Below are 23,687 nucleotides of genomic sequence, written 5' to 3'. Positions count from 1 at the left end.
AATGGTCGGGGGCCGTCAAAGCAGGACGTGTGCGTAACGGAGAGGAAGAGAAGTCTTTGCCGAACTGTTGTGTGTTCGTGATAGGAAGTCTGTGAATGGGTTAAGGTTTGATCAGCCAAATGACAAAGTTCTCTGTGCTTGGATCCCATGTGACCGTGCCCACACATACTCGTGATGTTGTGTTTTGCTGAACGTGTGCATCTCGGTGTGGGAGGAAAACAAAGTTGTTTTTAAAGAAGAAATTAAACGGAAAGGGGTAGATGTGGGAATTAAGCAGAAGAGAGGGAACAGCTCTTTGCACAATCCTTCCTGATAATTGCTGTCAAAGGAGGCAGGTGACCGAGCTCACAGTTTCTCTGACGGAAGAGCTTTTCCGTTAACGGAAGTGGTTTCTTCTGATTGGTCCTTCCCAATTCGTCCTTCCCCGCTTTGTGGCATGTGTTTCTCTTGAGGGTGTGCTGGCTCCCAGGAACAAAGTTTTGGGGAGCTTCAGTGTACCAATGCAGGAGGAGCAAGCAGAGAATTTTGTTTTCCTGGAGGTGACTGTGGGCATCTTGGATGGGTGATTTCTCAACCCTTTCTTAGGGAGGCAGGAACTAAGTTTTCTACTTCCTACGGAAGGCCTGGGCATCCATCTTGTTCCCCAGTATTTTTCCTGCCTCAGCAGGGAGAGCAGGTTTCTTACTGGGCTCTAAGCCAGTAGAGATACTTTTGCAATTTTTTCTGGGATTTTCTTAAGTTTTTTGTTTGCCCTTTAGGTCAGTGCTCGGACTGGATTGTGAGGGATTCCCTGATATCATAGCAGGGATACCCCTCGCCTCATGGCTGAATACCTGCTACTACACCACTCTCCATCACACATTAAAACCATCTTTTTTAATGTTTGACTTTTAATCATGCCTGTAGGACCTTAAAAGGTGAGAGTGCCTGTGGTGTAGCGGTTAAGGTGTTGGAGTAAGATGTAGAAGAACAGTTTGGATTTATACCCTGCTTTCCTCAACCACAAGGAGTCTCAAAGTAGTTTACAAACTCCTTTCCCTTCCTCTCCCCACAACAGACCCTTTGTGAGGCAGGTGGGGCTGAGAGTTCTGAGAGAACTGTGACTGGCCCAAGGTCACCCAGCAGGCTTCATGTGGAGGAGCAAGGAAACAAATCTAATTCACCAGATTAGAGTCCGCCACTCATATGGAGGAGTGCAGAATCAAACCTGATTCTCTAAATTAGAGCCCACTGCTCTTAACCACAATGCTACGCTGGGGGTGGATATAAGCTTTTGAGAGTCAAAACTCAATTTGTCAGATACCATCAGATTTGATGGAAGGGGGGAGTTTTGACTCCCAGAAAGCTTATACCTGGAAAATCTTGTCAGTCTCTGAGGTGCTACTGGACTCAAATTCATCCCAAGCTCCTTAATGTGAACAGAACACTCGGGCACAGCACGCTTTGATCCACTTTACTCCCTTGATCAGTTTGGCGCAAGTTGTCGCGTGAGAGGAACTGTTCTCAATTTGTGAATCATCTTTCCAAACAGTGCCATCTGGTGAACATTTTTTTCCTGGGAGTAAGCCCCATTGAATAGGCTTGAGTAGGATTCTGAGTAGACCATCTCATTAAGGGCCGAGGGAGTGGGAGAATAGCCAGAGGTGAAGACACTGCACGTGTTCTTAAGTGGCGGGGAATTAGCTTTAGCACACCTTCTCTGCCCTGTAGACACATGCCTCAGGAATTCTGTTAACAGGCCTTTGGCTGTCTTCACCACACTTCAGAATGTTTGAAGAAGAAGAGTTGGATTTATATCCCCCTTTCTGTCCTGTAAGGAGACTCAAAGGGGCTTACAAACTCCTGTCCCTTCCCCCCTCACAACAAACACCCTGTGAGGCAGGTGGGGCTGAGAGAGCTGTGACTAGCCCAAGGTCACCCAGCTGGCGTGTGTTGGAGTGTACAGGCTAATCTGAATTCCCCAGATAAGCCTCCACAGCTCAAGCGGCAGAGCCAAGAATCAAACCCAGTTCCTCCAGATTAGAGTACACCTGCTCTTAAGCACTACGCCACTGCTGCTTCTATTGGGTTCTATTACCCAGGGTAACTGTGTCTCGACTGTCCTCTAATATCAGGAATATGGTCTTCATTCAGGAACAGGTTTGCTAACCTCCACATAGAGGATAGGTAAGTAAACCAAACTACACTGCACCTCAGGCTATCGATACTTGGGGGAAAAAAAACAACCACAAGTTTAATCTCACAAAATCAAAGATAATATTGCTGTCTCCAAACCTACACAATTCTTTCAAAATATTTTTAAAAGGAATTCCCACGCTACAGATTCTCTGATCTTGAATAATGTTCACAAAAAGAATGACTTGGCGATGGACTGATGAGCTGCCCCTGTTATTTAGAGGCACAGCCCACTGGAGCAACTCTGAGTACAAACGCTGGTCCGCGGTCCTGGAGGGCAGGAGCTATACTCTTTAAAACACTGTATTGAGTTTCTTATTAGCAAGTGCACGTGCAAATAATCAGGCCGAGCTGAAGAAGCCCCGAGCTCAGACTATACCACAGTTTGGTCAGCTCGGGAAGCCTTTTTGTATTCATGTGATTTACAAGCGTTGTTGCTGTACCTTTAACATTCAAGTACGAGACAGACAGACAGACAGACAGACAGACAGACAGACAGACAGACAGACAGACAGACAGACAGACAGACAGACAGACTGGTCACCTCTATGCAGTGGTGGGATCCAAAAATTTTAGTAACAGGTTCCCATGGTGATGGGATTCAAACTGTGGTGTAGCGCCAATGGGGCTGGGCGGGGCATGACGTGGGTGTGGTCAGGCATTCCAGGGGTGGGGCATTCCTGGGTGGGGCTGTGGCAAGGATGCAGCCGCTGCGCCGGTCCTTGGGTGGGAAACAAATGCACACAGGCGCAGGCTGCCACGCACACCGGTGCACCTCCTGCTAGACTGCTTCAAGTTCTGCGCGCTACTGCTGAGAGGAGGGGCGTAACTAAGGCAAAAATCACGAGGCAAAATCACCAATGAGTAACCCCCTCTCGGCACACACAAATAATGAGTAACCTACTCTCGGGAACCTGTGAGAACCTGCTGGATCCCACCTCTGCCTCTATGTAGTAGCAGATTGCTGTATTTTTGAATTAATGTACAAGCCTTGAGCTGTTCTCTTTTTGTGAAAATTGTTCAAGATTAGAGTATCTGTACTGTGGGAATACTTTTATGCCTTTTGAAAGAATTGTGTGTGTTTGAAGATAGCAGCATTACATTCAATGTTGTGGGATGAAACTTGTGGTTTTTTTCCCCCCACAAGTATTGATAGCCTGAGGTGCAGCGTGGTTTGGTTTACTAACCTCCAGGTAGAAGCTGGAAACTCAATCTCCAAGAAACATGGATCAATTCCCCTGGAGGACATGGTTGCTTTGGAGAAAATACTTTTTTTTGGCATTAAGCCCCTCTAAGGTCTCTCCTGTCTCCAAACCACACCCTAACTAGGCTATATCCCCAAATCTCTAGGAATTTCCCAACCTGGAGTTGGTCACCCTAGTCCCGACCCTCAGGTGGGTCACTGATCCCCACCTGCTGGATCCTGAGGCCCCCAAAGAGCTGCCATTTTGTTTTGCTGCATTTTGGAAGGATGTGCTGCTACTGTGCATATTGAGAGAGACACTAGGACAGCAAGAGGAGGTCACTTGGTGGGAGAGGATTCATTGTGAAGCAGGGGCAGGTTCATAGGCTAGGGCAGTGATGGCGAACCTATGGCACGGGTGCCAGAAGTGGCACTCGGAGCCCTCTCTGTGGGCACGCACACAGAGTTCATCATGTGGGGGTTGGAAAATCACACACACCCCCCCCCCACCCACACATCTAGGCTGGCCTGGGCCACTGAGCACGACGTGCGCGCTCTGCAGTGAGCAAGGAGGACTCGGCTGGTGGGCCTGGTGCCTGTGCTCTGGGTAGCTGCTGCCTGAGGGTGGGGGGTGGGGGTGCAGAGAAGACATAGATGCTAGAGAGGCACAGAACAGCATGCGCGGGACTTGCTGGAGGCTAGAGCAGGCTGGCCCCTGCTCGAGCGGGTGGGGCGGAGGAAGAGGAAGCCAACCTTTTTTTCTAAACGAAAACCTCAGCATTCAGGTTAAATTTCCGGGTTGGCACTTTGTGATAAATAAGCGGGGTTTGGGTTGCAATTTGGGCACTCGGTCTCAAAAAGGTTTGCCATCACTGGGCTAGGGTGCCATTTCTTCCTGTCACGTGACTGCCGTTTCCTGTGTTGGCTGTTCAGAGAATCCTAGATCGAAATGAGCTCTGATGGAACTGCGGCTCATTCCGCATGGGCCAAAAACAGTGGTGTGAAAACGGTGTGAAAATGGCATAAACCCTTTTATGCTGTTTTAAACCCATTTACACCATTTTCACACCGTTTTCACACCACTGTTTTTGGCCCATGCGGAATGAGCCTGCATTTGACGGAAAGGAGCACCAGTGGCGAAGTGGTTAAGAGCAGGTGCGCTCTAATCTGGAGAACTGGGTTTGATTCCCCGCTCTGCCGCTTGAGCTGTGGGGAACTAGATGAGCCTGTGCACACCAACACACTCCAGCTGGGTGACCTTGGGTGAGTCACAGTTCTTCAGAGCTGTCTCAGCCCCACCCACCTCACAGGGTGTTTGTTGTGTGTGGGGAGGGGGGGAAGGGACAGGAGTTTGTAAGCCCCCTTGAGTCTCCTTACAGGAGAGCAAGAGGGAGGTATCAATCCAAAACTCTTCTTCTTCTGGTTTTCAAAAGCTGGTACTCAAATAAATGTTGTGAACATTTAAGGCAGGGGTCTTCAAGCTATGGCCCTCCAGATGTTCATGAACTACAATTCCCATCAGGCCTGCCACTTGGCCACGCTGGCAGGGGCTGATGGGAATTGTAGTCCATGAACATCTGGAGGGCCATAGTTTGAAGACCCCTGATTTAAGGTATTCCTTGGAATTCAGTTTGGAATAATTAAACTCAAATCATATCAAGCAGGCCTGACCTGGGTGGGCCAAATGAACCCAGTCTTATCAGGTATCAGAAGCTAAGTGGTCAGTATTTGGATGGGAGACCACCAAGGAATACCACGGTTGTGACACAGAGGCAGGCAATGGCTAAACCACCTCTAGTTTGTTTAGTGCCTTGAAACCCCTATTGTGTTGCTGTAAGGCAGGGGTGTCGAACTCGCGGCCCTCCAGATGTTATGGACTACAGTTCCCATCATCCCCTGCCAAGATCATGATGACAGGGGATGATGGGAATCAGTCCATAAATGACCTGGAGGGTCATGGTTCTACAACTGTAGTCCAACATCTGGAGGGCGGGTTAGGCAACTAGTCCATAACATCTGGGAGGGGTCATGAAGTTCGACAACTGGTGCTGTAAAGCAGCAACTGTGACTTGACTGCAAAGAAAAAAATGTATACATACCCATATTTATATCTCTATATAATACCAAGCGAGGTGCTTTAAGGATGGCTGTATATCAAGTATTGAATTAATAGCATTAGCAGCGCGAGGTCTTAAAAGATCATCATGAGATTGTCAACCTCCAGGCCTCGAGATTTCCCAGCGGCCTGGAGATCTTGCAGGGTTACAATTGATCTCCAGACTACGGAGATTATTTCCCCTGGAAGAAACGGCAGCTTTATAGGACGGATGCTCTGACCCCGTGCCGACCTCCTCTCCCAGTCTCTGCCTCCAAATTCTCCAGACCCAGAGTTAGCAACCCTAAGTGGGGAGCAGTTTGATTCTTGCAGTACGTTTGGAAAGCTGGGCTGCAGGTATTCATTACAGCTTTCCCTCACATCCTACGTGAGAACACTTGCAAAGTCAGAATGCAGAGAATGTCCTTCTTTGATGGAGAAGAAAAAGAGCCGGATTTATATCCCCCCTTTACTTGGAAAGGGGGTTACAAACTCCTTTCCCTTCCCCACCCCCTCACAACAAACACCCTGTGAGGTAGGTGGGGCTGAGAGAGCTCAGAAGAATTCTGACTAGCCCAAGGTCACCCAGCTGGCGTGTGTTGGAGTGCACAAGCTAATCTGGCTCACCAGCTAAGCCTCCACAGCTCAAGCGGCAGAACAAGGAATCAAACCCGGTTCCTCCAGATTAGAGTACACCTGCTTTTAACCATGCCACTGCTGCTCCTTTTTGCCTAACGGTTGCATGGCGTTGCTGCCGCACGATATTTTTGACAGACCTGTTCATGAGAAGCAAATCCACGTTGCCAAAAACATTTTTCCTTCACAGTTTTTTTCAAACAGTCATGACAGGAAACTTGGGAAGTGTATCATCATGCTTCACCCACATGTTTTGAGAGTCATCCGCATATCAAAGATGTTCCGACAGGAGGTCTACCTCAGAAAGCTGAGCGTCTGTGTTGCTCAGAATACGTTCCTGTGTGGGAATTCCTGAGAAAGAACTTGGCTCAAAGTTTGTTCTGTATTATTATTATTATTATTATTATTATTATTATTATTATTATTATTATTATTATTATTATTATTATTATTATTATTATTAATATCGTCATCGTCATCGTTATTGTTATTATTATTATCATCATCATTATCATTATCATCGTTGTCGTTTGTTGTTGTTGTTGTTGTTGTTGTTATTATCGTCATCGTCATCGTTATTGTTATTGTTGTTATTATTATTATTATTATTATTATCATCATTATCGTTGTTGTTGTTGCTGTTGTTGTTGTTGTTGTTGTTGTTATTATTATTATTATTATTATTATTATTATTATTATTATTAATTGTATTTATAAACCGCCCTCCCCCGAAGGGCTCAGGGCGGTGAACAAAACATAGAAATAGAGCACACAATAAAATCAGTAATATCAAATTGGATTAAATAAACGTTCAGCAGAGGCCAATTTACTGGTGACCCCTAGCCCCTCAATGATGCGACTGGCCTCCACTCAGACCAGAGCTTTTACAGCTCTGGCACCTGCCTGGTGGAACGCTCTCCCTCCAGCTGGCGGGGTTCCTCCAGTGATCTTTTAATGAGTCTTCGCGAGGGCCTGTGTGAAGACGGGAAGCTTGGAATTCCACCGGGCCTTTGGAGAGGCCAGTCGCTGATGGCCCCCCCACCCATAACATCAGTGGAATCTGCCGCCCCCTCCTCCCCTCTTTTAGGGGACTTTTAGGGGATCTGATAGTAGGTCGCCATCTATTATGTTGGTATTTGGAAGCTGCATTTTAATAGGGTTGGTTTTAATGTATATAGAGCCATAATTATTTATTTAATTAACTCTGGTATTATTGATTTTATTTTGTGCTCTATTGTATATCTTGTTGTTCACCGCCCTGAGCCCTCCGGGGGAGGGCGGTATACAAGTATAATAGATAGATAGATAGATAGATAGATTAAACAGTGGCTCTATAAATGTTAAAACTACCCCATTAAAAGCAGCGTTCAGTCAAATATATAGATGGCGTCCTACTAATAGATCCCCAAAAAGAAAAGGAGGAAGGAATGGTAGGATCCACAGATGTTATAGAAGGAAGAAAAGGGGGGGAGGGGCGCCATCAGCGGCCGGTCTCCCCAAAGGCCAGGTGGAACAGCTATGCAGGAACAGTATGCAGGATAATATCCATTTACAGTTAAAATAAAAAAACAAGACGAATGAATGTAGTTCTGGTGTCATAGGTAGAGCTGATCGGCCTGGAAATGAATTGAGCTCTTGGGATATGCTATCACATCCAGCCTATCTGGGCTTAAAGTTGTGGAGGTGACTTTTGGGCTGGCGATGGTAATGTCAATCGGTTTCAGTTGGTCAACGTGACTCGGTACAGTGGAACCTCAGTTAACGTTGCCCTCAGAGATCGCTGGTTTCAGTGTTTTCCAGTCGCCCCTGGCTGTTTTGTTGCCTTGGTGATCGTCAGTCACCTCGGATTCCATCGGATTTCGAGGCGACTTTTGCGTAAATCTGGTGCACCGTTTGCACTGCGCATGTGCAAACAGTGTTGCGCATGCGCAAACAGCGTACCTTGGACTACTCCGATTTCGATTTTCGTCGCGTGATTCTGAACGCATCACGGACGAAAACCGAGGTTCCACTGTATTTATATAACTGGGATTTGTCGGAGGCTCATTCCGCACATGCAGAATAATGCACTTTCAAACTGCTTTCAGTGCTCTTTGAAGCTGTGCGGAATGGCAAAATCCACTTGCAAACAGTTGTGAAAGTGGTTTGAAAACGCATCATTTTGCGTGTGCGGAAGGGGCCTAAGAGACGTTTCTAAATGGGATAATGTGTCTACTCGGAAAGAAAGCTTGACTTTCAGATTTAAAATTAGGATCGTTGATTTTGCGGAGGATGAATAAAGATGGCGGATAGCAAAAGATCCTGACCCAGAAAGAATCTTGGTCGAAGGGATATGGTATATTAATGTCATCCTGCCAGCTCTAAAATAACCACCTGATATAAAAAAGAAAACAATGACTACAATGCTGAGACACTCTGTGTGTGTGGGAAGCTGAGAACATCACAGAGAATATGTAGGAGGGTCGTGTGGTTTTCCTCAGAGAAGAATCAGCTGTTGTCTTTCATAACAGCAAAATGTCTCGGTTTTGTTTGTTTTTAAGTGCCTTCTTCCTCAGCTTCAAGACCCCGGGCCAAAGTGCGCTTTATACATGTTGATTTAGAAATATTTTATGATAAAATATAGCAGCTTGCCCAGCCAGAATAATCTTCTTCACGCTCATCTATCCCAGCAGAGAACTGGCACTATTTCTGAAATATATTTTCCGAGTGGGATTGCGGGGAAATGTTTGGGGAAGATGATTTTCTGTATACTGCTATCCACCTTCTCTCAGTTGGCTTTCCATGTCTGGGGTTGGCCTGATTTCATATTGCTTCTTGTCTGCTCATCCTGTCTGAGCACCTCTTCTATATCAGTGAGTTGAAACCAGTGGTATTCACTACAGCTTGCGTAGCTCCATCAACCAAAATGGCCGCAAGACTGCTCAAGGCCCTGTGCCACCGACTGATCACGCACGCACGCACGTTATATTTATTAATATTCAAAGTATGGCTAAATTGTCAGAGTTTCTCTGTGCCTCTTGGGCTTGTCTCTCCGTCCTGTGTTGAACCGTAGATATGTGGCATGAGAGAGTGTCAGGTTTATGACACAAAGCCATGTGTGAACGTTCAGGTTTTCCAGAACTCTTGAGTAGGCTGGATGTTGAAAGATAAATGCTTCAAGTAGCTTTCGAGTTGAACTCTAGCGCTACAAGAGACGGGGGGGGGGGGAGGTCAGGACCTCTCTCTGTGGTAAGTGGGCATCTTCTGCCAGCCCCGAGTCACATGGGGCAATAGCCGTGCCCACTTTTCTGAAAAATGAATGAGTGTTATGTTGGGGAAAGGTGCCATAGGTGATATGGGAAGGTTGGGACTGGGGACGTGAGAGTGTGAGACATATCACTGCATCATTTCCAGGTACGACCTGAAAATGTTAACGGGCAGTTCTAGGCACTGACGGAAATTCTGCGGTAAAACCACAGCTTTTCTGCCAATTCCTAGAGCTACCTATCGTTACTGCTGGCTGCAGAGGACTTTGGGGTTTTAGAAATATGTTTCTTCCAACGCTGCTCAGAGTGGCAGCGGGCACTGGAGGCCATTGGAAGGAATAGGCCTGGGAACCCTATATATTGAAGAACCAGATGTAGCTCCCGAGCCACTGAGTGAGGCACATTGATTTTAACTACTGCAACCTAATCCATAGTTATTCAGGGTGTGGCGGTATGCTAGCAAGGACATCCATATTCTGATTTATAAATGACTGATTCATGCCAATGAGAGCCAGTGTTCTTAGCCAAAGATTGTACCAGCTGGACAACTGGTAGATCTCTCCCTAGATCCTGCATTTAATAGGTCATTCATTATTTTCTGCAACAGGTCTCCCGAAGGGCATTGTGAAGGTATTATAATAAAAATTTTGCCACTACAGTAATGATCACTTTCATGCTGAGGCAGGCCATGGGTCTATCGAGGTCAGTATTGGCCTATAGGTTCTCAGACCATAGTCTTTCAAATCATCAGCTACCTGATCCTCTTAAGTGGGAGGCCCTGGGGATTGAACCCAGAAGTCCAGCTAACTCAGCATTGTTTGACTCTGAGCAGCAACATATCTCCGGGGTCTCGGGCATCCAAGGGCCTTTCACAGCACCTGAGCTGTTTTACCTGGAGATGTTACTGATTGAATCTGGGAACGACCACATGGTCCATTGCTGAACCACAGTTCCTCCCCATAATCGATAGTAGGAGTGTCCGCAGGACATCCCCTGTACTGTGTTTATTGAGTGCTGTCAAGTTGCTTCTGACTGATGGCGACCCTGTGAATCAGTGTCCTCCAGAATGACCTACCCTGTTTCCCTGAATATAAGACATCCCCTGAAAATAAGACGTAGTAGAGGTTTTGCTGAAGTGCGAAATATAAGGCATCCCCCGAAAGTAAGATGTAGCAAAGTTTTTGTTTGGAAGTATGCCCGACGAACAGAACACAGAAAAATAAGACATCCCCTGAAAATAAGACATAGCGCATCTTTGGGAGCAAAAATTAATATAAGACACTGTCTTATTTTTGGGGAAACACGGTATCATTAACACCTTGTTGAGGTCTTGCAAACTGAGGGCCGTGACTTTCTTTATTGAGTCAATCCCCTTCATGTTGGGCCTTCTTCTTTTCCAGCTGCCTTCACCTTTTCCTAGCATTATTGTCTTTTCCTGTGAGTCTTGTCTTCTCAGAATGGGACCAAAATACGAGAGCCTTAGTTTAGTAAATTCAACTTCTATGGACAGGTCAGACCCGATTTGAGAGCAGTGTTTCCTAGCCTTTTTTCACTTGCTTACCTATTGGTGATCCATTTCCCTAACGTTTAACCTCCTGTTGGCAAACCCATTATGTAATTTTTTTTGCATACCCCCCCCCCCCAACACTCTGGCGTGTCATCTGGCCGTGGCCCTCCCAACCTGGGGGGAAGATTAGAGAGGGGGAAGGTGGGGGGAAAGGGAGGGGAAGAGGGGGAAGGGGCTGATATCTTGCCATGGCCCATCCACTCTGGGGAGGAGGAGGCGACAGATATACCAGGTTGGAAACCACTGATCTAGAGCTCATTGTTTTGTATCCACAACACTCTCCTCCGACACCATGTTTCAAACTAATCTACCTTATATACTCGTGTATAAGTCTACTTTTTCAGCACATTTTTTGTGCTGAAAAAAGTCCCCCTCGACTTATATGCGAGTGAATGGGTGGCAAGCGGGTGGCGAGCAAAAAAAGGCTGGGAGCTGAGCGTGTTTTTCTGCACCTGCTCCCTGCTATGTGGACACAAAGGCAGTTCCCAGGTAAGCCTTGGGCTGTTTATTCGTTGCACTACAGGTGGCCAATAGCTTCATTCACAGTGAATATTCAGTGAATAGGTGTGTATATTAAATATTAAATTTATATCTTACAGAATTTTTGTTCAGGCCTGGAAGCTCCATGAATGCTAGGGAGCCATACTTGATCTATGGCTACCAATCTTGATCCTCCTTGATCTGAGATTTCAAATGCCTTAGCAGACCAGGTGCTCAGGAGCAGCAGCAGCAGCAGGCCATTGCTTTCACATCCTGCATGTGAGCTCCCAAAGGCACCTGGTGGGCCACTGCGAGTAGCAAAGTGCTGGACTAGATGGACTCTGGTCTGATCCAGCAGGCTAGTTCTTATGTTCTTATGTTCTCATTGAGAAATCCGCACCATTGGAGCCTATGGTGGCAGGAATCCCCCCCCCACACACACACAGGGTGCCCTGGGGTGCAGCCACTGCCAGCACCTTTCTCGGCCCCCACCCAGTGTTTTTGGAAAGCAGGTGGGACTTCTGTCCAGCTGAGCTTGCAGACCTGCAAGAAAGACTTGCTTTGGGGCAGCGGCTGCCATCACCACGCAAGTATCTTCGCTGTGTAATGATAAGCTATCCGTGTTGAAGGAGAACCTGTAGGGACTTTTAAAAGGGGGATCTTGTTGAGTATCTTCCCTATGAAACTCTGAAGAGATACTGTTTGTGAGAGTTATATATTCCACTTGAGAACTTTTAAAGTGATTGTTGACACCATACTGTTTTTCTTTGAAATAAATATTTAAAAACATTTTATTGGTATCTACTTTTATTTTTGAAATTTACCAGTAGCTGCTGCATTTCCCACCCTAGACTTATACGCGAGTCAATAAGTTTTCCCAGTTTTTTGTGGTAAAATTAGGTGCCTTGACACATTTCGGTCGACTTATACACAAGTATATACGGTACTTTTTTTCCTGTCGGCTTTTTTCAGTGTTCAGCTTTCACTCCCATAGGTAGTGATAGGAGAATACTACGGCATGAATTGACTGGATCTTGGTGGCTGGCGACACATCCTTACACTTAGGAATCCTTTCGAATTCCTTTATGGCTGCTTATACCGTAGCTCTCCTGTACTCGGAGCACCATTTTTTGGTATCGGCTGTCCTAGGTAAGGAAGGCTTCCACAAACCGTACAAAACAGAATTGCTCCAGAGGGCTTCTTTGGCACCTGTGAATAGGGCTGTACTACAACGAAGCAGTTTAGAAAGTTGCTTTGGTAAAGAGATACGGACTTTTCCTCCATGGAGCTCCGCATTGCTTTCCCCCCCCATTACGTTCTGAAAATGTTTTATCCCCAGCTTCAAGACGTTTTAAACGAATCCCCTTTAAAAAAGATTCTTCAGTCTGAAACGTTTTCAAAAATCTTCCTTTGCTGTGTGATCATATTTGCTACCATTTATCTTTCCCACTGCCTCCATGCCTCTGTGAACTTCCTTCTCGGAAGGAGCAGCAGTGGCGTAGGAGGTTAAGAGCTTGTGTATCTAATCTGGAGGAACCGGGTTTGATTCCCCGCTCTGCCGCCTGAGCTGTGGAGGCTTATCTGTCGAATTCAGATTAGCCTGTGCACTCCCACACACGCCAGCTGGGTGACCTTGGGCTAGTCACAGCTTCTCGGAGCTCTCTCAGCCCCACCCACCTCACAGGGTGTTTGTTGTGAGGGGGGAAGGGCAAGGAGATTGTAAACCCCTTTGAGTCTCCTGCAGGAGAGAAAGGGGGGATATAAATCCAAACTCTTCTTCTTCGGCGCCATTTTATCACAGTCGCTGAGCTCACTCCATTCCCCTTCGACTGTTTATTTTTGCAATTTATGTGTTGGGGTTTTTTGGGGGGGTGAGCGGGGCTAAGATCTTTGAAGCATTGATTATTTGAGCAATAGAGAATCTCAGCAAGAAGCATTGAAGCATCGATGTAACAAATGACTCCCAAAAAGTGGGGGAGGGACCCTTTAAGGGGATGAGTGCGGACAAACATTACAGTAAAGGGAGGAATTGAAAATGTTTTTTTTAAAATGTTCTAGGTGATTTCTGCAGAAAGAGCCCCTGCAAGACAGTTTTGGAGTGTTTTCTTAGTATATTAGGGCTTTGCTAGCTAACATGCTTAACAGAGTATATTACGAGTTCAGAATCCTATTTAAACAGAATGGATGTGATCCAAGATTGTCTTTTTACCTCGTAATGTATTTTCATCCCTCACTAATCTAGGCTATCGGAAATATTTTCAGTTCTGAGGAGACCTAACATGTAGACTTCCTAAAAGAGGAATCTCACCCACCGCCAATGTTAAAATTGTTCCACCGATGTCAAAATTGTACTACCTCCCACCTACAGTTGCTAACTTTAAATTTGCCCACGCTGGGTGAATCAAGGACATCTCAGCTGGAGCTGTTAAAAGCTGCACATAAAATCATATGGTATACAGAGCCCTCAAGAATGAGATCACAGAAGGCGAGTCTGTCAAAAAATGAGATTTGGGAAGGGAAGAATGTAGAGATCCAGGACAGAGTAGCAGTTACAATGGTGGATGAAGTTCTGGGAGATGCGAGTTTGAATCCTCACTCCATCCTGGAGGGTCACCTTTTTACCACATATTCTCCCATATGCAGTCTCCCATATGCATAAAACATTGGACTAGTCACAGTTCTTCAGAGCTCTCTCAGCCCCACCTACCTCACAGGGTGTTTGAGTCCCTTTGAGCCTCCTTAAAGGAGAGAAAGGGGGGATATAAATCCAACTCTTCTTTCTTTCTTTCTTTCTTTCTTTCTTTCTTTCTTTCTTTCTTTCTTTCTTTCTTTCTTTCTTTCTTTCTTTCTTTCTTTCTTTCTTTCTTTCTTTCTTTCTTTCTTTCTTTCTTTCTTTCTTTTGCATATTGCACCCAGAATTCATAGCCTAATTTGTCATACAGTCTTTTACCCATTTTTCTTCTTCTGTTTCAAATCTCAGCAAAAGCATATCCCTTTTAGCAATAACATGATCATCGTTTCAACATCATTCTAGCTCAAATTTGGTATGGGAATGTTCAAAACCATAGGATCCTCTATCTGTTTTCAGTCTTTCTAATAAATGGGCATAAAGGAAGCAATTCCCTCTTATCCATGAGTCTTCTCTTGATTTTGTTTTACATCCCCCATGTGAGAACTCTTAAATATCATATGTCATTCACCTATTTTCAAATGTCATTTCTCGTCTGAATAATACTAAAGCGGGGGTCCCCAACACATTTCTGCCAAAGGCTGCCAAAACCTTTCGTAGTGCCTGCCAATTGTCAGTGTGGCCTAGTAGATATTTTGCTCAACAAGGCTTCTAGTTGACCATTACAGATCTGTTGACTGTGCTGTCAAATAAAAAATGTTAGCAGTCACTACCTTGCAAATTATAGATACTGGTTTTATAGCCCTCTGCCTTTTGAGTCTACTAAGTGGAGGAAAGTATCGCTTAATCGAAGTTACATAATTTTTTTCTGCCTCTGTTTTTTTGGGGGGGGGTTATTGGGGGGGTTATTTTTTGAGGTTATCGATTGAAAATCGATAACCTCAAGGAACAGCAGTGGCGTAGGAGGTTAAGAGCTCGTGTATCTAATCTGGAGGAACCAGGTTTGATTCCCAGCTCTGCTGCCTGAGCTGTGGAAGCTAATCTGGGGAATTCAGATTAGCCTGTGCACTCCCACACACGCCAGCTGGGTGACCTTGGGCTAGTCACAGCTTCTCGGAGCTCTCTCAGCCCCACCTACCTCACAGGGTGTTTGTTGTGAGGGGGGAAGGGCAAGGAGATTGTAAGCCCCCTTGAGTCTCCTACAGGAGAGAAAGGGGGGATATAAATCCAACTCCTCCTCCTCCTCTTATTCTTCCTCCTCCTCCTCCTCCTCCTCCTCCTCCTCCTCCTGGTGTGCATTAGAAATAGAATGGATTTTTTTTTTAAGTGTGGGTTCGTGATCAGTTGACTTTATTTTATGTTGGGTAAATACAGAAAACCTATTTTTATTTTGCCTACATTTCTGGGGACAGTGCTATTGCTGTGGGAGAGTGTAATATCTGTGGCTTTCTGCCGTGTCCTCCCGTGGCTTTGACCCATTTCACTTGGGTTGCATTTGAAAATCGAGGTCATCTGGGAGCGGGCCAACGGCTCAGCTGTGCTGGGCCCTCCCTCAGGTGGGAAGTAAACATACTGCAGGCCCCTTCCAAATGATGTCGATGCTCTGACCCTTTTCAAGCGAGCGAGAGTCGAGGCAGAGGACACCAGTCCTTTAATTTAAGGAGAGGCAAGCCTAATAGCTAAGTATACAAGTGCTACCTTTAAAAAAAGTTATTGCACAGGCCCCTATGTTTAAATTAAACCCCGCAGCATGTACACCGCAGCTTGAGTGAGTGTGTCTGTTGTGTGTCTGTAACCTAAGCACAGCCAAGGGCTGCTCCCAGACGTCAAAACAAAGCCATTTAAGCTGAGACGTGTGCACCATATGGCTTGGCAGGTGAGCTCTCGGCTCCTTCCTTCTCGCTCCAATGGCTGCTAAAGAGACCTCAGCCGGATCTCCAGGCTACGGAGATGGGTTCCCTTGGAGAAAACGCTCTTTTGGAGGGTGGACTCTGTGACTTTCTACCCTGCTCTCCCGAGGCTCCAGTTCCAAAATGTTCAGGAATTTCCCTGTCTGGAGTTGGCACCAGCTCTCTGGGATGTACAGGCACAAGGGAGAATTGAGGTCTCTTCAGAATCCTGGTGCGGGTGGAACAAACCGACTCTGGTTCGATCAGCATCCATATATTGTGGGGGCCAATAGTTCATTGTGCTGCAGGGATGTTTTCTCACAAGCCACCTGAGAGGGAGAAGAAAGGTGTGGACGACACACCAAACAGTATCCTTCCTATCTTAGCTTCATTGATGCATCTTACTATGACTGAAGGCAAGCCCCTAGCCCTTTTTGCACAAATCGCCTAGAACAGTGGTGACAAACCTGTGGCACGGGTGCCAGAGGTGGCACTCAGAGCCCTCTCTATGGGCACGCGCAGAGTTGCCCCCCTCCCCCACACATCTAGGCTGGCCTGGGCTGCTGGGATCAATTATTAGCATTAAACCTAAGACCTAGTTTTGGGGAAGCAGTGTAGGTAACCCTGTTAAGCACTGTTAAACCCCACTGATTTTCATGCAAAGAACTAAAGCATGATCCTTTACCTGGGAGTAAGCTCAGTTGCTGGCAAGGGGGATTGCTTCTGAGTAAACCCTCCTAGGGTCATGATTCACCCATTGGAAGAATTACAAAGTTGCTTCAAAGCAAAACCACCAACTGCCACCAAGCTTACTCCTGAGTAACACACACCTCGGAGCCAGCTGTTTTTTCTAAACTAAAACTTCAGTGTTCAGGTTAAATTGCCGTGTTGGCACTTTGCAATAAATAAGTGGGTTTTGGGTTGCAACTTGGGCACTTGGTCTCAAAAAGGTTCACCATCACTGGCCTAGAACAAGGGTGGACAACCTATGGCGCTCCAAATGTTCATGAACTGCAGTTCCCATGCTGGCAGGGGCTGATGGGAATTGTAGTCCATGAACATCTGGAGCGCCATAGGTTGGCTGTCATGATATATATAAAAAAGAAAGGTTCAAAAAAGGTTCATCTTCTAAGTCAGCAGAGGTTTGTCCAACACAGAGGCCGGAGACAGTCAGTCTAGGGACAAGAAAGTAGCAACAGTTGACCTTTAACATGATTGGTGAGTTCAACTGTGACTCTAAACCAATGAGAGGTTGTTGCCAGGGCGGGGGAAAAGTATCCTTGTTGGATGTATAAGAGGCAATGCTTTGTATATGCAGAGTTCAGTGTGATTGAGTGTTAAGTTCTGTATAGTCTTATAGTCTTGTATAGTATAGACTTGTGTAACCTTTCAACTGCTAAAGTAAAGCCTGCCTATGGAAAGAACATCTTCGTGAAGAGTATTCTTTTCCAAGTGTGGTAGGAGGCTGCAGAATGCAAGAAGACTATAGTCCTTCTCATCTTACCAGAGTGACTCCGCTTTAAACTCTGCTGATATTGGCCACCCCTGGGAACATTTTAAAAACGTTTTCAGTCATCCTCCCCACCCTTTACCATGATGTACGTTGATGCTTACCCCCTCGAAATGGTCCCTGGCTCCCATTATGTGATTTCTCTCCCTCTTTTTTAAAAGTTCTGTTTGAATCAACGCTTCGATGCTTCAAAGCTTCATGCTACAATTCTCGTATACGCAGTGTTTAGAAGATTGCCCCCTCCCAAATAAAAAAAACAGACAGGTTTGAAATAAATAGGCGAGTGGGGAATGCATTTGGCTCAGAAAATAATGCTGAAGAGGAAGTTCCGGGAAGCAGACAAGCGTGGGAAACACGGCCAATAGACCGCACAGCAACTGACGACGTTTTCAAAACGTTTCAGCCAGAGAACTGTTTTAAAGGGTGATTCATCTAAAATGTTTTGAGGCTGCAAATAAAACATTTGAAAAGGTGGTGGTGGTGGTGGGGGGGGGGGGGGAGAAATAAGGCAGACCTCCATGGAGGAAATGTTTTATATCCTGCCTCAAAACTTTTTAAAAGGTTTGTGCAGAAACTTAGCAAGGGCCCAATACTGTGTCTTTTGCTAAAAGGATCATAGACTTGAGCAATGCCAGCTTGCAGCTCCGGGGACAGAAGAGCTTCAGTTGCATTAACTTCAACGGAACGAGGCACACTAACGCAGTGGTCTGGATTCGTGGCATAGAGAGGAGGTTTATTCACACCATATGATGCGGGCTTTCCAGTTAGTGAATTATTTTTAAGGAGGGGAGAGCGGGGATATTTCCAGGTTGCATGGACAGAACTTGTTTCAGGACTTTGGCACAGCCGTTTTAAATGTTCCGGCTTTGCTTCTGAATCAGCATATCTCAGTTGTGTGGTTTGCTCTTTCCTTTTAAAAAAAAACCTCCCCTTAATGAATATACAGTGAAACCTCCTTTCAGTTGAAAATCTTTTAGAAACGGTGACTGACTCTCTTACTGGCTACAGTTGTTAATGCATATAATGCTGCTTCTGTTGAACAAAATGATGGTAATTTTACTACAAAGACACTTTTATTCTAGCTTTTTCTTTTTAAAAAAGCAAGCAGACACAGTGAAATATTTAATGGATCTCTGTCAGTTATATTTTAACTGCTCAGAATGCTAACTGGCTGGCATTTACGTCATCCTGGTGGTTAATTTCCCCTGAACTGTGTGGCGTTCATGAAGTAACAGAGAACATATGGCATATGGTCTTGTCAAACCTTAAGATGTTACTGGACTCAAATACAGTAATAGTGTTGGCCTGGTGCAGCTAACACAACAAAGAGAAAGAGGACTATTCCTAGGCCCCACTGCACTCAGCCATCCCCCACCCCCTTTTAGAAGCCATTGGGGAGGGCTCACTTACTGGCAGTGGGGAAAGATTTAGGCCAGTGATGGCGAACCTTTGGCACTCCAGATGTTATGGACTACAATTCCCATCAGCCAATTGGCCATGCTGGCAGGGGCTGATGGGGATTGTAGTCCATAACATCTGGAGTGCCAAAGGTTCGCCACCACAGATGTAGGCCAATATCACTGGCGGCCTCAACTTCCAACATGCCCCCAACATGATGCCGTCACATTGCCAGCAATGTAGGATGCTCTGGTATTCAGGCAAAATCTCTATGGTAATAATGCCTTCTACCACAGAATTTGTGCCCAGACACCAAGAGTGTTCCATGTTCCCACCAGCACAATGACATCACTTTCAGAACGTGCCGGAAATGACATTGCTGGCAGGCTGTAACCCCGGGCTCTGCTTTCCCCGACTGCCTGTGAGTCTCCCTGCCAGTTGCCAAAGAAGGACCTTGACTGTCCTAAGAAACAGAGAAGAAGAGTTGGTTTTTATTGCCTGCATTTCTCTCCTGTAAGGTATCTCAAAGCGGCTTACAATCGCCTTCCCTTCCTCTCCGTCCAGCAGACACCTTGTGATGTAGGTGGGGCGAAGAGAGTTCAGGGAGAACTAGCCCAAGGTCACCCAGCAGGCTTCATGTGGAGGAGCAGGGAACGAAACCTGGTCCACCAGATTAGAGCCTGCTGCTCATACGGAGGAGTGGGGAAGAAGAATCCACCATTTTTAACCATTCTGGCTCTCTAGAGAGAGATCCTGTTAGCATTTTGTCCCCAATCTTGTGTGTGGTGGCTGAAGCTGAGGGAGTATGACCAGTTCAAAGCCAATCAAGGAGCTTAGTGGATTTGAACCCAGGCCTTCCAGATACTAGTCCAGCACTCTAACCACCATACACGACGGTTCTCAGATTTCCAGGTTCTTTGATATAACTTGGAAGCAGTCTGGGGTGAGCCACTGGATGAAATCCACTGCAGTGTGTCGACAGCGGTCTTGTGAGATGGGTAATCAACTGAGAAACTCCTCAGCTGTTGGGTGAAGGGGCGAAGAAGAAAAATGAGACTAACAATCTACTGCTGGACCCGTTTGCAGGCTCGCTTAATCCGCGGCGCTTAACAAAATTGATTGCCGCAGCTAATTTCTTGGATACTTTCCCAGTTCTGCACTTAACCTCTTCCTTTTCTCTCTCGGTTCTCTCTTTCAGGAAATAATGAAAAAAGTGTGCCAACGCTCTTGATCAGAGAAGTGGAAATTGAGATAAAGGCTCTTAACTAGGCTCATGTTTTCGCCTGATCAAGAAAATCATCCGTCAAAAGCACCAGTGAAGTATGGTGAACTGATTGTCTTAGGGTAAGTGCCTGGCGCTCAGATGGGACTCAGGAGGGCTGTGGGTCAGTGATAGGAGCATCTGCCTGACATGCAGAAGGTCCCAGCCTTGCCATCTCTACTTAGAAGGACCAGGCAGTAGGTGATGTGAAAGACCCCAGCCTGGGACACTGGAGAGAAGCTGCCAGTCTTAGACAATGTTGACTTGAATGAACTCAGTATATGGCAGCCTCGTACATTCATTTTACTTCCGGTTGAGCATTAGTCATCCTGCAGTTTAACCCTGCAGGCAAAACCCTTTCTATTTTCTTTTGTTATCCCAGTCTGTTGCCCAATGCAGGGGCGTAGCGAGGGGGAACTGCGCCCGGGGCATGTGTATGCCATGCACCCCCGCCACGCCCCGGAACGCCCATGCACAGTGCGTGCCTGGGGCAAGGCACCCCACCCCTGTCCCCTGGCAGCTACGCCACTGGCCCAATGTGTTATAGTGTGGATCAGGGGCGAAGCAAGGGGGAACTGCGCCCAGGGCATGCCTGCGTCCACTGCCCTTGCTATGCCCCCACTCCCAAAATTCCCCCACCACACCCCATCCACACCCCCGCATAGGCATGCGCCTGGGGCATCGCACCCCTTTTCTCCCTGTTGGCGCTACGCCACTGGTCTGGATCTGCAGATCTTGCCAGCATGGTATAGTGGTTAAGAGCGGTGGACTCTAATCTGGCGAACCAGGTTGATTCCCGACTTCCACTTGGCATACAGAATTCCAGTTTCAATCTCCATTATCTGTAGTTAAAAGGACTAGGTAATAGGTAATGTAGAAAACCTCTGCCTGACATCCTGGAAAACTGCTACCGCTCTGAGTTGGGGAGGAATATGCCGCCATCTGATGTTACCCGGTTCCTGGTTTATTAAGTGGGCATTGAGCTGTTATATTTTAAACTGTGCTTAAAGTGATATTTTATACTTGTTGTTCACCGTCCTGAGCCCTTTGGGGAAGGGCGGTCCAAAAACTAATTTGATTGATTGATTGATTGATTGATTGATTGATTGATTGAGAGAGAGAGAGAGAGAGAGAGAGAGAGAGTGAGAGAGAGAGCAGTACTGACTTTGACAGACCAAGAGTCTGATTCAGAATAAGGCAACCTCATGTATGTTCACCTGTGTGATCCTCAGTATTTTTCAAAGCTTTCTTGTGATCCCAAATGCATAAGAACATCAGAAGAGCCCTGCTGGATCAGAGCAGTGGTCCATCTAGTTTAGCATCCTGCCTCACATAGTGACCAATCAGTTCCTCTGGAGGTCCAGCAACAGGACATAGGCCTTCATGAAAACATCAGACGAGCCCTGCTGGATGTGACCAATGGTCCATCTAGTTTAGCATCCTGTTTCACATAGTGGTTAACCTTCTGGAGATCCAACAACAAGACATAGAGGCTGAGGCCTCATGAGAACATCAGAAGAGCCCTGCTGGATCAGACCAGTGGTCCATTTAATTTAGCATCCTGTCTCACATAGTGGTCAGCCAGTTCCTCTGGAGGTCCAACAACAGGTCATAGAGGCTGCAGCCTTCCTTTGATGTTGACTTCTGTCACTGGAATTCAAAGACTGACTCCCCTGAACGTTGCACTGATAGACCCCTCTGTCTAATCTTCTTTTAAAGCCATCCTTTAGATCAGCAAATTCCATCCATCCATCCATCCATCCATCCATCCATCCATCCATCCATCCATCCATCCATCCATCCATCCATCCATCCATCCATCCATCCATCCATCCATCCATCCATCCATCCATCCATCCATCCATCCATCCATCCATCCACCCACCTACACTCGTATATATATTAAGGTTCTCATCTCTAAAGGATGCTATACGCAAATAAACTTGGAGGCCGCCCGCTCCTCAGCTTCTGTGTAATCCCTCGTTCCTCTTCCACAGGTACAATGGCTCCCTTCCAAACGGAGACCGAGGAAGAAGAAAAAGCAGATTTGCTTTATTTAAAAGGCCCAAAGCCAACGGGGTGAAACCAAGCACTGTGCATATTGCCTGCACACCCCAGGCAGCAAAGGTAAGTTTGACGAATGGGCTGCTCTCACCTAAGGACAAGCTTCTTTTTAAAAAAAAGATACACTAGCAAGCATATTGTAAATAAAATGGGTGGAATCATTCCAATGCAAGGCCTGTTATTCTGAAAGGCCAGCCCGTCCTTGGGGGGGAGAAGAAGAAGAAATGTTTTGTGGTAGAAAGCGTTCTGTCTGATTGGAGGACTTCCCTCAGTAACAGCTCTGTTGCTGCTTTCAAGATTCAGGTAGTGCACAAGTACCCTGCTTCCCCGAATATAAGACATCCCCAGAAAATAAGACATAGTAGAGGTTTTGCTGAAGTGCGAAATATAAGGCATCCCCCGAAAGTAAGACGTAGCAAAGTTTTTGTTTGGAAGCATGCCCGACGAACAGAACACAGAAAAATAAGACATCCCCTGAAAATAAGACATAGCGCATCTTTGGGAGCAAAAATTAATATAAGACACTGTCTTATATTCGGGGAAACACGGTATGTGCTGGTCCCATATGGAGCTATGAATAGGATTGTCAGCTGTGGGGTCAGAAATACCTGGAGATTTGTGGGGTTTAGGGAGGGGAGGGGCCTCCGCAGGCTATCAGGCCACACCACCCATCTTCCAAACCACCCATTTTCTCCAGGAGAAATGGAACAGATATTTTAAGTAAATAAATAAATAATAAACGAGCAATGTATGTAGTCTGGAGATCAGTTGTAATTCCAGGCCAAAACTGGAGGTTGGCACCTTTAACCCATGAAGTCATATAGACACTCCCCTCTCCCCCCCCCTCATTCAGAGAGGATTTATCTGCACTTGGAGGATCAGAAGTTGCTTGTTTTGAGAGACTCTTGCCACATAAATCCCCTAAAACATTTTCAATCCCCCCTTTGTGATGATGTATGTCTGGACTCCCCCCCCCTTCCCCCCACGAACCCATTCCTGGCCTGCATTACGTGATTTCCACCACATTTTTTAGTTCTATGTTGAATCGATGCTTCGGAGCCTCATAGCTTCGTGCCGTAATTCTCCGCTCCTCGTATACTCGATGCTTCGAAGATTCCCCTCCTGCAAAAAGAACACAGAGAAACGCTGCAAATAAACAGGCGAGGAGGGACAGAGGGAGCTCAGAAAATGGTGGCGAGGAAGAAGTTCAGGGCAGCAGAGAAGTATGGGAAACGTAGGCAATAGTTCGCGCAGCAACTGAAAATGTTTTCGAAACGTCTCAGACAGAGAATCGTTTTAAAAGGGGATTCATTTAAAACGTTTTTGAGACTGGAAATAAAACGTCTTGGGGGGGAGGGGTAAAAGCAATGCAGAACCCCATAGAGGAAATGTTTTATTTTCTGTCTCGACACGTTTGAAAAGGTTTGTGTGGAAAGGACCAGAATGTGTAAGCGGCCTCCGCAGAGACCTTTCACGAAATACCACCAATGCCATCAAACCAGCACAAGAAAGGGCAACGTGAGAGTCATCCCCAATAGAACAACGCATACAACAA

At 46.2% G+C, this 23,687-nt stretch overlaps 1 protein-coding gene across 2 annotated transcripts in view; it reads left to right on the top strand.

The window, feature by feature from the left end:
- PELI1 (pellino E3 ubiquitin protein ligase 1) overlaps window positions 1–23,687 on the top strand; it is an 82,682-nt gene that overhangs the window by 46,821 nt on the left and 12,174 nt on the right. For both annotated transcript variants that reach the window (XM_048501424.1, XM_048501432.1), the window contains exons 2-3: window positions 20,006–20,151; window positions 22,066–22,195. In XM_048501424.1, the coding sequence (XP_048357381.1) occupies window positions 20,081–20,151; window positions 22,066–22,195 (201 nt within the window). In that variant the 5' untranslated portion in view covers window positions 20,006–20,080. The remainder of the gene's footprint in view (window positions 1–20,005; window positions 20,152–22,065; window positions 22,196–23,687) is intronic.

Source organism: Sphaerodactylus townsendi, linkage group LG01 (genome assembly GCF_021028975.2).
Source record: "Sphaerodactylus townsendi isolate TG3544 linkage group LG01, MPM_Stown_v2.3, whole genome shotgun sequence".
Classification (NCBI taxonomy): domain Eukaryota; kingdom Metazoa; phylum Chordata; class Lepidosauria; order Squamata; family Sphaerodactylidae; genus Sphaerodactylus; species Sphaerodactylus townsendi.
This window is presented reverse-complemented; position numbering and strand designations above follow the sequence as displayed.